The sequence below is a fragment of the Penicillium verrucosum genome, assembly GCF_028828655.1.
Source record: "Penicillium verrucosum strain IBT 35672 chromosome Unknown utg000005l_segment0_segment0, whole genome shotgun sequence".
NCBI classification, from domain to species: domain Eukaryota; kingdom Fungi; phylum Ascomycota; class Eurotiomycetes; order Eurotiales; family Aspergillaceae; genus Penicillium; species Penicillium verrucosum.
This window is the reverse complement of record NW_026643214.1, coordinates 1,023,096-1,035,587: the sequence shown is the minus strand read 5'-3', so window position 1 is coordinate 1,035,587 and position 12,492 is coordinate 1,023,096. Positions and strand designations below refer to the sequence as shown.

Genomic DNA, 12,492 nt, shown 5'->3' with positions numbered 1-12,492 from the left:
TTCCCTTCCTATTACGGTAGCAGAAAAATCCGATGAGGCTCGGGCTCGGGATTTCTTAGGGAGCGATCAGTGCAGATCACAAAAAGGCTTAACTTCTTAGGCTGTCTTGTATGATTGGCTAGCTTCAAGCTGTGCAGATGACCGACGTCCCTAAATGAGCTGCGATTCGCTGTTGGTCAAGCCTGGGGAGGATGTACTGTACCCCCCATCCTCTAATATGCAGATGATGATGGGTCTTCTGCGTCGCTGTAATAAATAAACAGAACATTGGAGATCATTGCTGGAGGCGAGGGGGATTTCGTTGGGAAGTTACCCGAAGACTTTGACACAAAGCCGACGTCTTTGATTGATCATGCAACTTTAGCCGGAGATCAGCCGAAGTAGCTGGTAAAGCTGTTCAATTTCTTTTTCTTTTTTTTTTTTTTTTTCATCTAGTGTTTTAGGTTTGGAGAACTAAGAGTAACCTTTTTTTGGGTTGTATAGTCATAATTCAGCTAGATCCAACACTCCCTCATAGTCTTAGTAGGTTTGTTTTCCATAAAGGTTCTCTGGATCGTGATCTTGCTATAAGGCTCTTCACCTTAATAGAGCGGCCTTTCTGGCGTCAACCGTACATGAGTTCTCTCGAGGTCAATACCAATTATGTCATCAAATCGAAGAGAGAGACTTTGAATAAGATCGATGCCCGCTGGGTTGACACACCGTCCCTTTTCATCGATATCACTGCTGTGCACATGGATGAGGAGGATAACCGGCAGAATCGCCATTTGTATGCGCTAATGTGCAGGGATAGGCATTACTGTGAGCTAGAATATCTAGTGCTATCTATATATTCTCGCTGGCAGGTGATACAGGATAGTAACTTATTCCCTCTGCGTGACAGTCTCTTCGAGGGTCTCCCGGTCAAAATTATATGCGCTTATATATATATACTGGAAGAGTAGTATGACCTGAAATTATCTCAATGAGGTTTTATGGGTAAGTCCTAGATTTTGGTATATTATAGATAGTAACTTGGTTTTCCAATTGAGCCTAGTCAGATACACCAATATCTAAGCATTAGGTGGCTTCAGGCTTTTCACGATGTATATGACCCTCAGAGTCGACGGAGATAACGGCCTTTTACCTAAACGGGACAACGACACCCCGGCCAGACCCTGTGCTGAGTCATTTCGTTTTAGAACCTTGGAACTCCAATCAGCCAGTCATATGCCCGCATACTCGGCCCCAAGTGATTCATGAATAATTTGGTGCTTATATGCGATGACTATTCTCGTATTTTTTTGGCCAGAGATTTTTCGAACTCCTAAGCTTCAAAGAATATGGGAAGCGAGACCTAAATTCCTTAATCCAGCGCCATGTCGTTCCATTCAGCTTCGCCAGAGGAGCCGAATCTCTTTCCCGTCAATAATAATGCTCTACCTACGAATTTGACCGCCACCTTTCCCCGCCACGCGGGTGAGGAACTCCCGAGCTCGAGCTCTCGCAGCTGTGTGACCTGCCGCCGCAGAAAAGTCCGATGCAACAAGAGGTCCCCGTGTTCGAATTGTACCAAAGCCGGTATCGACTGCATTTTCCCTCCTCCTGGCCGTGCGCCGCGGAAATCGAAGCGCCCACCCGACGCAGAGCTGCTTTCACGGTTGCGTCGTCTGGAGGGTGTGATTGATCACCTTAGGAGCGGTGGTAATACAGAAGGTGCATCGACATCAGCTCAGGCGCAGTCATCTACGCCTGGATCTTCGACCAGTCGGAGTGAACCGACTGCGCCCACGTCTGCCTCGGCCGAGCCACAGAAACCACCGAACCAGGCTGACGGCGGTCACCCCTGTCCGTTCGAAGAATCGGATCCGAAGAAACTTGCCCCCAAAAAGTTTGAGAATGAATTTGGGCGGTTGGTCATTGATGAAGGCCGGAGCCGATATGTTAGCAATCGACTCTGGACTAGTCTAGGGGACGAGGTAGATATCCCCATCTTTTCTTTGCTACCTAGTAAACTTTATACTAACATATTTTAGATCGAGGAGCTGCAAGATATCCTTGATCATTCATCGTCAGAGGAAGATGATACACCTTCACCAGAATCTTCTCACTCTGGTTCACATGACGGCTTCCTTCTTGGATTCTACTCACTTTCAAAATCTCTTCGGGAGTTTCATCCTCCCACGCCCAAGGTTGCAATACTTTGGGAAAAATATCGGGAAAATGTGGCTCCTTTGATCACCATCGTACACCGACCGGCTGCTAAAGACCTATTTGCCGACGCAGCACGGTACCCAGATACCCTGGACAAAAATTCGGAGGCACTAGTATTTGCCATGTATCTTTGTAGCATTGTCAGTATGAAACCTGACGAGTGCTTGAGCCAGTTCGGCGAAGAACGACCTACTGCTGTCAAGCGGTACAGGTTCGCTACAGAGCAAGCGCTGGCAAAAGCCGGGCTATTGAACACACAAAGCTTGGTACTTCTACAAGCCGCTGTCTTATTCTTGGTCTGCGTGCGACGAGAAGATGATAGCAAGTTTGTGTGGTCCATGACATCAGTCGTATTGCGTCTTGCTCAGGGCTTAGGCATACACCGGGATGGCACCAATTTTGGTCTGAAACCGTTCGAAACAGAGATGCGGCGCCGATTATGGTGGCATATATCACTGTTGGATGTCCGCTCATCTGAAGATCATGGGACGGACCCGCTCATTAACGAGAACATGTACGATACTTTACTGCCATTAAATATCAACGAAGACGACCTGTCGCCTGACATGGAAAAGCCTCCTAAAGAGCGAGAAGGCTGCACGGATGCAACATTCTGCCTCATTCGCTGTGAGATCACGAGCGCTTTGCGGAGAGCAAATTACGTGTGTCCTAGGGCCCAGTTTCGTGCACCTAACAGCTTACCGCCCATAGATCGTGCTGGGCGGATGATTCAAATTATCAGTGATCGATGTGAACAACGGTATATCAGGCACTGTGATATGAACATCCCCATGCAGTGGTGCTCCGCCACAGTTGGGCGTCTGATCCTTGCTAAATTATGGTTGATCGTCCATCACCCTATGACCCGAAGAGACCGCGGGAATGTGTCACAAGCAACCCGAGAGAGCTTGTTTCTGACTGCAATCGAGGTCCTCGAGTTTGGCCACTTACTTGAAACTGATCCCAAGACCGCCAAATGGGGCTGGTTGTTCCGGACCAATATGCAATGGCACGGAGTTGCATTTGTTCTGTCTGAAATATGCGTCCGACCAATTTGCCCTATGACCGATCGAGCTTGGACCGCTGTCAGTTCGATCTACACGGAATGGGCCACGCAGGCCACGCATAAGAAGGGCATGCTGTGGCGGCCACTCGCTGCCTTGATGAAAAGAGCTTCTGCCATTCGGTCCAAGCAACAGCAAGACTTGCTATACAATTTTGGACCATTACCCACCAGAATAGAGCCCCTTCAAAGTAGCTCTCATACCAATGCCCTTCCCCGGATTCATATGCCAACGGGGATGTTGGATTCGCCCCCAGCAAATCGCCCAAGCCCAACAGCACAGGTTATATCCGATGCAGACTACAATATTGACCTCAGAAATGGACAAATGGACGTTTTTCAAAACATGTTCCCTGGCATGAACATCCTAGCGACATCAAACGAGCTATTCGATGCTCCACCGGCGCAGAATAATGTCTCCGCACCAAGCTTTCTTGCAGGTCTGCCTCACAATACAGACACGAGCAATCCATTCTTGAATCAGATTCCACTCCCCGAGGCTGCTCAGCTCAGCTGGGAGGAATGGGACCAAGTCATGCGTGATTTCCAGATGGATGTTGAAAATGAGGATTCTCAGCCAGCCAACGGAACCAATGTCACGGGATGGTTAGTTTAGCCTCTTTATAAAGGGCGACTTCTTTCTCGCCCGAAGCTTTGGTTAATAATGATCTGATGATTTATGGCGTTACTGGATGATATCCCGCTCCCCTCACTGTTATTATACTCCTCTCTTGTACATTACATATATCAGCGACACTTTGTCGTAGCACCTTATACCTAGCATCAAACACAAATTCAAATAGAAGAAAGCATCTAAATACATCGAATACATCAATCAGTGATTCCACCACCATTAAACTATGAACCAGAATAGAATATTCGTTATCACTTAATTGTATACTTCCAAATCGGGATCTACTCCACCACGTGACCACCGTGATAACAAGCTCCAAGCTGGCATCAACCAGCACTCTCCACTCCGCCATTGTCCACCAACCCACCGTCCTTGCACCAATTTCCCAGTGAAATTTCCATCCGCGATATCTCCAATCAATCCACTGCCAATTATACACACCCAACCATCACCGAACCCCCGAATCCCAAAATCATGGCTCCCAAGCGCCACGCGGCCTCAACTACCTCCGCGGCATCCTCTACACCCACGCCCACACCCGCCCCCAAAACACCCAAACTCTCCTCAGGCCCAAAAACCCTCAAGACCAATGCCTCAGCCGCTGAGATCGCCGGCCATGTCTGGCAGCAGTATGCATCCACAACGCCGCAGCGGACACTTCTCCTAGATGCCTTCATGGCGTTCTTGGTTCTTGTTGGAGGATTGCAGTTCGTGTACTGTGTTCTAGCTGGAAACTACGTAAGTGAAAGCTCTGACTTGTAAATGCCGTTTTGGCTTTTGGCTCTTTTGGTTCTTTTGCTTTTCTTCCCTTCTTTTTGTCGCTTGTCCTTCCATACGACGTGGAACTTGCAATTGGAAATCTATAGACCAATCAATAACTAACATATTCTCCTGTATAGCCCTTCAATGCTTTCCTCAGTGGCTTCAGTGCTGCTGTTGGTCAATTTGTCCTTACGGCGAGTCTGCGTATGCAAACTAGCGATAGTGGTACTGGATCTGGATCGAAGCCGAGCTCTAAGGGGAAGAATGCGCGCTTTGCGGATGAGAGTGAAGAGCAGGGGACGGGTACTTCGCATGAGAGGTGAGTTTCTTATTTTTCTTTTTCGTCGTGATATTCAATGTCACAATTGCTTTCCCAAGGCTACGGATAACATATGCTGATCTTCAATTCTAGGGCCTTCGCCGATTACATCTTCGGAAGCTTGATCCTACACTTTTTCTGCGTCAACTTTATCAACTGAGCTGTGCTCGGCGCTTGAAGCCTCTGTCTAATACCATGCTGGCTCATTCTATTTCTGTCTGGGGTTGGTTTATTTTGATCTTCAGATGGAGTGGAGAATGTTGTTTTAGATATCCTTACACGTTGGAACTTTTTTAGCCGATCTTTGTTTTAGTCTTGTACGCTTCGTCTATGATCGAGGTGAAAAATGTCGTTCATATTTGACCTACCTACTTCCACAATATTGGCTTTTTGGACAAGTATGTCATTCAAATGACTCTTATGTCGGAGACCGCCTGGTGTAGAGCAGACTATTCGGAGATGAGCTGAATGAAAACGCAATGGCGGGTATCGATTGAACAAGATCCATCCTAGATGGATTTAAAAGACGAAATGATGTTATACAAACAGGGCACCTAAGCCCCCCAATGAAGTTGCTTTCACCGCAAAATTAGAATGCACGTCCAGGTCTCCGAGGCACCGTAGGCTTCTTGACCACACTGCTTCTAGGACGACTTCCACCGCCCTGAGCTCCATCGTCACTGGTTCCAGGTCGTGATAAAGAAGACGAAGCAGTCAAACCGCCGACCTTGCGTCCTGGCTTGATGATAGGTTTACGCACGGCGGACTTTCCTCCAACCTCGATTTCCATTCGGTGACGGGCGGGGACGTTGCGTTCCTGCTCGCGCAATTTCTCAGCAGCAGCACGTTCACGGTCAGCTGCCATCTGCTCTTCGATTTCCATGCGCTTGTTGAACTCGATTTCTGTGACGCGGCGGTTACGCTGCGAGTAGCCTTTTTCTTTCACGGAGTAGAATACACCACCAAGTTCGGCGAGCCACTGAGAGAAATGAGTTAGCTGAGAACTAGGTGACATAAAAGCGGAATTGGGGGAGTGGTAACTTACATGAGGGTCAACGGATGTCACTGTGGACATATATTCCTTGGATGTCAGGAGCAACTCGTGGTAGACGACGTACTCGGGCACGTGGCCGATACCGTAAAGGGCACTTGTGGGGTGAAGTGCCATGGTCACGCAGGTGCGGAGGTTGAGGAACTCGCCGATTCCCTTTACTCGTGCAGCTTGGTGGAAGAAGCCCGAACAGATGCACTTGCGGATAGTGTCCCAGTCTGTGCCGCAGCTGACAAGGGGCATTTTTTGTTTGTTCATGATGTCGAGAAGTTGGTCACGGACTTCCTTGGCGCGACGGAGGGTTTTGGAGTGCAAAAAGTGCTTGGTGCACCACGAATCCGAGTGACCGTTAGCTTTCCATTGAGTGTAAACATGGAGAAGGGTCAAGTGATCGGATTCTGGAACGAAGAATTTCTCGCGGGCCGAATCAGACTCCTCCTCTCGTTCTTTGGGACGATAAAAGACATTTGGAACCGAAAGCATTGCGACGATGCTTAACATCTCCTCACTACACTCGTATTCATCGGAGGCCATGATTATGAGCTTGGCAAGAGGGGGATCCATTGGGAATGGTGTCATGCGACGCCCTAGAGGTGTAAGCTCGCCCAGGTTATCCAGAGCACCCAGCGCCCAGAGCTCGAAAAGAGAGGTGGATATTGTCTCTTGTGGGGGAGGATCCATGAAGTCAAAGTCCAAAAGGTCCTTCACGCCAAGAGATTTCAGCAAAAGAATGGTATTGGAAAGGCTGGTTCGCTGAATCTCAGGAATAGTTTGAATGTAAAGCTCGTTCTTGTAGGCTGTCTCCGTGTACAGACGATAGGCCTTGCCCGGGCCAGTCCGTCCAGCACGTCCAGATCGCTGGTTTGCGTTGGCTTGGGAAATCGGAGTGACCTGGAGGCCGTCCATACCCATGCGCGGGTTGTACACCTTTAGCTTTGAGTAACCTGCATCGACGACGAACATGATACCGTCGACCGTCAGACTTGTCTCAGCAATGTTCGTAGCCACGATCACTTTGCGTACACCCGGAGCGGCCTTCTCGAAGATTTTTGCCTGTTTATCGGCCGGCATTTGACTGTAGATAGGTAAGACGCTCAGTTTCGGTGGATCATTCAGCTGCTTCAGCCTGTCTTGGACCAGTTCGCAGGTTGCCTCGATATCTTCTTGTCCAGTCATGAAGACAAGAATATCACCAGCGCCCTGGGATACATGAATGGTTAAGACCTGCTTCACCGCACTGTCAACATAATCTTCGCAAGGTGTGCGCGAGAAGTGAAGATCAACAGGGAAGGTTCTGCCAGGAATGATGAATTCTGCGGCACCGCCAAAGAAACGCGCAAATCGTTCGGAGTTCATCGTTGCCGAGGTCACGATCAATTTCAGATCCCTGCGCCGGGTCAGAACTTTCTTGAGGAGACCCATCAAGACGTCGGTGTTCAAAGCTCTTTCGTGTGCCTCGTCCATAATGATACACGAGTATTTGTCGAGATCATTTTGCGTGAGAGATTCTCGCAGTAACACGCCATCCGTCATATCTAGTATCTAGATTAGCTACATGATCACACCAAAGCGAAAAAGGAAGAAACCCACATTTGATCATAGTCTCATCACTCGTACAATCCTCGAAACGGATAGCGTATCCGACGAGTGCACCGAGATCAACATTCATCTCCTCACTGACACGCTTCGCAACACTCATAGCAGCCACACGGCGAGGCTGCGTGCATCCGATCATACCGAACTTGGAGTAGCCCTCTTCGTGTAGGAATTGAGTTAGCTGGGTGGTTTTCCCAGATCCAGTCTCTCCAACGACCACCACAACTTGGTTGTCCCGGATGACCCTCATTAGATCTTCACGCACGGCAAAGGCTGGCAGATACTCTCTCTGTTCGCGCATGGTCTTATTACTGCTGAAAGCACTGGCGCCACTACCGCTTTTCTTCATATGTTTGGCAAATTTGTTTCCTCCTCCTTGGTAGACTTCCTCGATAGGCTCGGTCACAGCGCTGTCTCCGTCTTCCTCTTTGATGCCCATGAAGTTGCCCAGGGTTGTGCCGGCGATATTTGTCGCCTCCTGCGCTTGCTTTTGTCGTTCGCGCTGCTGCCGGCGCTCGTTGACGACCCTGCTTCCTTTCCGACTGAACACCGCCATGTCACTTTGCGGATCGCGAACAGCGGAGATCGGCTCCAGCTGCTTCGTGAAGATCGTGCGACCATCGAGAAAAGGCGGGCGAAGGTCGTGGACGAGCAAATGCACTCGAGTCGCTTCTTCGTCTTCAAGCATAAAGTCGTCCGCATGGTCTCGTCGTTGTGCCACACCAGAGGTGAGCATTCGATTTGTCTCCCAGTTGTCAATGTCCTTTCGTTTTGCGTCGCGGAGGCCTGGAGGGAGGTGTCCAAAGCCCTTGTGTCTTTTGGCTGGAGGGCCCATATCGTTGCGAGACATGACGTTCAGCTGGGCTTATAAGCCAGGTTGAGGACTTGGGTTATTCGCAATGTACGAGCTGGTCAGCTCTGCGCGGGGTTGAGTTTAAGAGAAAGTGATTCCGCGGAGTCGAACCTCTTTCCTATAGCGTTAAAGCTTCACCGCCATTTATTGCCAGAAGAGAGTTACCGCCCTGGCGGTCAATTTTCTAGTCTTCCAAAAAGATAATGCCATAAGTAGGACTTAGCTTCTATTTATTAAGGAAATATCTTCTTCGAACCCTTGCTGACATGAAGCAGCCTTGTATTCACATTTTAGAAGATATGAAATGGTGGAGTTGACCTCCAGGTCTCGTCCCTATCGCAATCAAACATTGCAAACTATGATATCAGTCACGTGGTTTACAACTTACTTCATGAAGAGCATATAATTGGTAGTATAGAGTTAAAGGAATAATTATTTTAATATTCTTTCCAGTTAATTTGAGAATTTGAGCAGATATAAGTGATATCTAGCTCTAAATTCACTTATTTATGAGTGTGAGGTGTATCAAAAGTTCTATAATAGTGGCCTCCACCAACACCGAAAAGCAACCGCCCCGCATCGTCATCTCAATTTCTTGAGCTTCCACGTGCCGACCACACCGTATCAAACAGCCATCATGTCTAGCCAGAAACAGATTGACCCCAAGAAGCAGCAGGGTATGCTTTTTCCATTTGCCCCTACAAACCCCAAGAAATCGTGAAAGCTGATACGAACCCCTCAATCCAGAGCTTCAGCACCAATACACCAACTTCAAGAACACCCTTCAGCAATTAGCACAAAAGATTGGTGATATTGAGCAGGAGGCAGAAGAGCACAAGTGAGTCACTACCAGGGTTATGCGCTGTCCCTCACATAGTGGGATCTTGCTGGGTTTGGAATCCCGGGCTACGCCACGGAGCGAGCACAACCAGCGATGTCTTAAGTATTCATAATGCTAACATCTTTTTTTTTTTTTTTTTTCAGACTTGTGATTGAAACCCTCGACCCTCTCGCCGCAGACCGCAAATGTTTCCGCATGGTGAACGGTGTTCTAGTTGAGCGCACTGTCAAAGATGTTCTTCCTACACTCAAGACCAACTCGGACGGGTTGAAGCAAGTATTGGAGGATATGCTCAAGCAGTACAAGTCAAAGCAGGGTGAGCTGGATACGTGGAAGGTAAGCGCATCCCCTGTTTCATGGCAGTTTCTCTCGGCCTGAACCCATATCCTGAGAACTTGGTACAGGCAATGCTGACCTTAATCTCTCCTTTACAGAAGAAGAACAACATTCAGGTTGTGCAGCCTTAGTGGCATTCCTTTTCTCTTTATACTTTCAATTTACATGTTCCCGGGTGGTGCTATCTGAGTGCAAGAGCAATAGGCTACCGGCGTTACTAGGAACGGCAAAAGACTAGACATAATGCAGCGTTGATTTGTGCTTTGATGTCAAACTTGCAGCTCCTTATCATAGTAAAAAAAATATACCCAAAAGTTTTGAATTATAACTGTTTTAGCTGGGGCTCTCGGACCTTAGCAATGTCATGAGCTGTCAGAGTCTTGAGTTTGCATATATCAGCCTAAGCTAACCTCCAAGGTTGAAAAATGGCCGTAATCGATGCCTAACTCAGACCATCTGGTCAATAATTTAAGACTTACCCCGTATACAAAGTTAGATATACCTTGTACATCAATGAAGGTGCGTAGGGTGCTTTATGTACATGTAAAGATGCAAGCCTTCATGCCTGACTGAACAGCCAATGATCAAGGCATCATATTAGCTTGGGCCCTAAAGAACCTAACTTATTGAAGATGATATGCAATGTAAAATACAATGATAAATGAGGAAATGAGGATCTGAATACATGTATGATCTGAACTACTAACTAGTTAACTAGTTAGTTATAGATCTGTGATGATAGTGACACAGGTTGCATCAACCGGTACGTCAATATGCCAATGTTGTAGGTAATGATTTTGAATCATACGTGGTTTAATTGATTCTGTGCACTTTATCTACTTCAAGCCCAAGAAATTGGCGTTTTATTTGTGTTTTGTCTCGAAAATCAAAAAGTTGATACAACAAGTCCATGGGGATTAACGTGACCAACCAAAGTGATCAAAGGCACTGATCTGCCAGAACTTCTGGTTCGTCAATTGACCTTCTCCCCCAGATCTTCCAAAACACCTTAACTTTTTTTTTTTTAGCTCCAATAAGAGATGAATCAGATCGTAAATATCTAAAAGCTCTCTTTTACGCGACTCGCGATTTAGAAAGTTGGGCTTTCCCCTAAGTCCAACCCTTCCCGAGGTCCCTGCGCGTTGCCCGCATCAGCTTCAACTAGTCCAAATCCCAAACCACTTGAGGCGCATATTCGGTGTTGGTAAAACCAGTACTCCGTACGTGTGATCGTGTTCCATACTGAACTCCTCGAATCCCTGTCCTTGGAAATGTCCCATATCATTTCCCAAACACGAGGCTAATTGGTGCCATTTCGCGCGTCGCATATAACAGAGCTAATATCCTGCATTATTATCAAAATCAAAACCGCCCCCTAGGCTGACGCTTTCATTAAGGCTACTGCGAAATAGTTTGTACCCAGCCAATACCACCCTGTCTACTTTTGGAGCCAATTCCGCGCTGTCTGAAACGGAGGCGATCGCCCAGCATTGTGATCTGACGTGGTCTGACAACAGAGCACGCGAAACACACATTGACGCCCAAGCCGAGGATCCACAATCTAAACCACTTATAACCATGTCGAACTCTCCTTTAAAGGAAGCTGGACTTGACCCCGAAGCGCAATCGGGAGAAGAACAAGATCACATGGACAAGGATCACCATGATGTGCAGGGACACCCGGCCGAGTTTGAGGTGAAGGAACAAGATCGGTGGCTTCCCATTGCAAATGGTATGTCGCATTCGCATCTTGCATTTGGTCTTTTCTGATTTGCGCGTACCTTGCCTTTGTCCTGATGGGCCACTTCCTTTCTTTTCCCCGCATGTTGGTCTTGTCCAAAGTCCCGGTTCTTTTCGTCCTAAGCCCATACACATTAGCAGGATGAATTTTCCAGATCTTTTATCGGTCGTACGACTTTATGTACATATCCAACCCTTCCCGTTACCCCATGCTCCCCCAATTTTGATGATATTATGCAAAACACCCCATGTCCCCACAACATGTTAACACCACCGGTCTTACCTAGTGGCTCGTATTATGAAGTTGGCCCTGCCTGAAAATGCAAAGATAGCGAAAGAAGCCAAGGAATGCATGCAGGAATGTGTGAGCGAGTTCATTTCATTCATCACAAGTGAAGGTGAGTCTGGTCCATGCTCGGTCCAAGTTAAGACATACTAATCTGCTATATTCGTAGCCTCGGAGAAATGTCAGCAGGAGAAGCGCAAGACAGTCAACGGCGAAGATATCCTATTCGCTATGACATCGCTTGGATTTGAGAACTACGCCGAAGCACTCAAGATCTACCTATCCAAGTACCGCGAGGTAGACGTCCCCCGCAGCCCAGGAACAATCCTTGGTCCAAGCCTTGAGCAGCCGTTAGTTCCAAAATACTAACTTGACCCTAGACCCAATCTGCCCGTGGCGATAACCAGAGGCCCCCAAGCGCTGGCTATGGAGCTGGGGGACCCGTCAGTGGCCCCGGTGGACCTGGACCAGCTCGTTCCACAGGATTCCCTGATGTAGAAGGCGCAAACCCAATGCTGAACCCCAATCTTGACCAATCCGAACAGGATCCTTCCGCCTACGGCTATCCCTCCATGGTCGGCCAACCCCACAACGGCGCGGGCGGCGAGTCATACTAAGGTACCTAGGTATAGTGTGAAGGAGTTAGCTGAGGGACACTGTACCTGGGTTCAATATAGGGCGCTCATCCTCTATGGCACTAATATTGAAGATCTAATTGAAGAAGACATCCTCTGCCTCTTTCTTGGGTCTCTCGGCTAGTCGATGTGCTCGGAGTATCCAGAAGGCTTAACGGTTTGAATTTTTCATTGGATTTCGGT

General features: G+C 48.0%; 4 protein-coding genes across 4 annotated transcripts; 3 read left to right on the top strand and 1 right to left on the bottom strand.

Annotated features, from left to right (window-relative positions):
- Positions 1 to 1,358: 1,358 nt before the first annotated feature.
- N7516_011241 (uncharacterized protein) lies at positions 1,359 to 5,131 on the top strand (the record flags this gene model as incomplete). The annotated part of the gene is made up of 5 exons (XM_057223959.1): positions 1,359 to 1,958; positions 2,016 to 3,862; positions 4,280 to 4,628; positions 4,790 to 4,971; positions 5,065 to 5,131. 5 exons carry the CDS (start codon positions 1,359 to 1,361, stop codon positions 5,129 to 5,131), a joined length of 3,045 nt encoding a protein of 1,014 aa, XP_057069099.1.
- A 429-nt stretch (positions 5,132 to 5,560) lies between these two features.
- On the bottom strand, positions 5,561 to 8,468 carry N7516_011240 (putative mRNA splicing factor RNA helicase (Prp16); the record flags this gene model as incomplete). The annotated part of the gene is made up of 3 exons (XM_057223958.1): positions 5,561 to 5,950; positions 6,017 to 7,557; positions 7,613 to 8,468. The coding sequence occupies 3 exons, from the start codon at positions 8,466 to 8,468 to the stop codon at positions 5,561 to 5,563; spliced, it is 2,787 nt and encodes a 928-aa protein (XP_057069098.1).
- Positions 8,469 to 9,015: 547 nt separating this feature from the next.
- Positions 9,016 to 9,779, top strand: N7516_011239 (putative prefoldin subunit 2; the record flags this gene model as incomplete). Its single annotated transcript, XM_057223957.1, has 4 exons — positions 9,016 to 9,148; positions 9,219 to 9,309; positions 9,456 to 9,648; positions 9,747 to 9,779. Coding segments are annotated over 4 exons (450 nt in total), but the record flags the coding sequence as incomplete, so codon positions are not given.
- A 1,447-nt stretch (positions 9,780 to 11,226) lies between these two features.
- Positions 11,227 to 12,291, top strand: N7516_011238 (nuclear transcription factor Y subunit beta; the record flags this gene model as incomplete). The annotated part of the gene is made up of 4 exons (XM_057223956.1): positions 11,227 to 11,380; positions 11,676 to 11,786; positions 11,844 to 11,971; positions 12,055 to 12,291. The coding sequence occupies 4 exons, from the start codon at positions 11,227 to 11,229 to the stop codon at positions 12,289 to 12,291; spliced, it is 630 nt and encodes a 209-aa protein (XP_057069096.1).
- Positions 12,292 to 12,492: the final 201 nt, after the last annotated feature.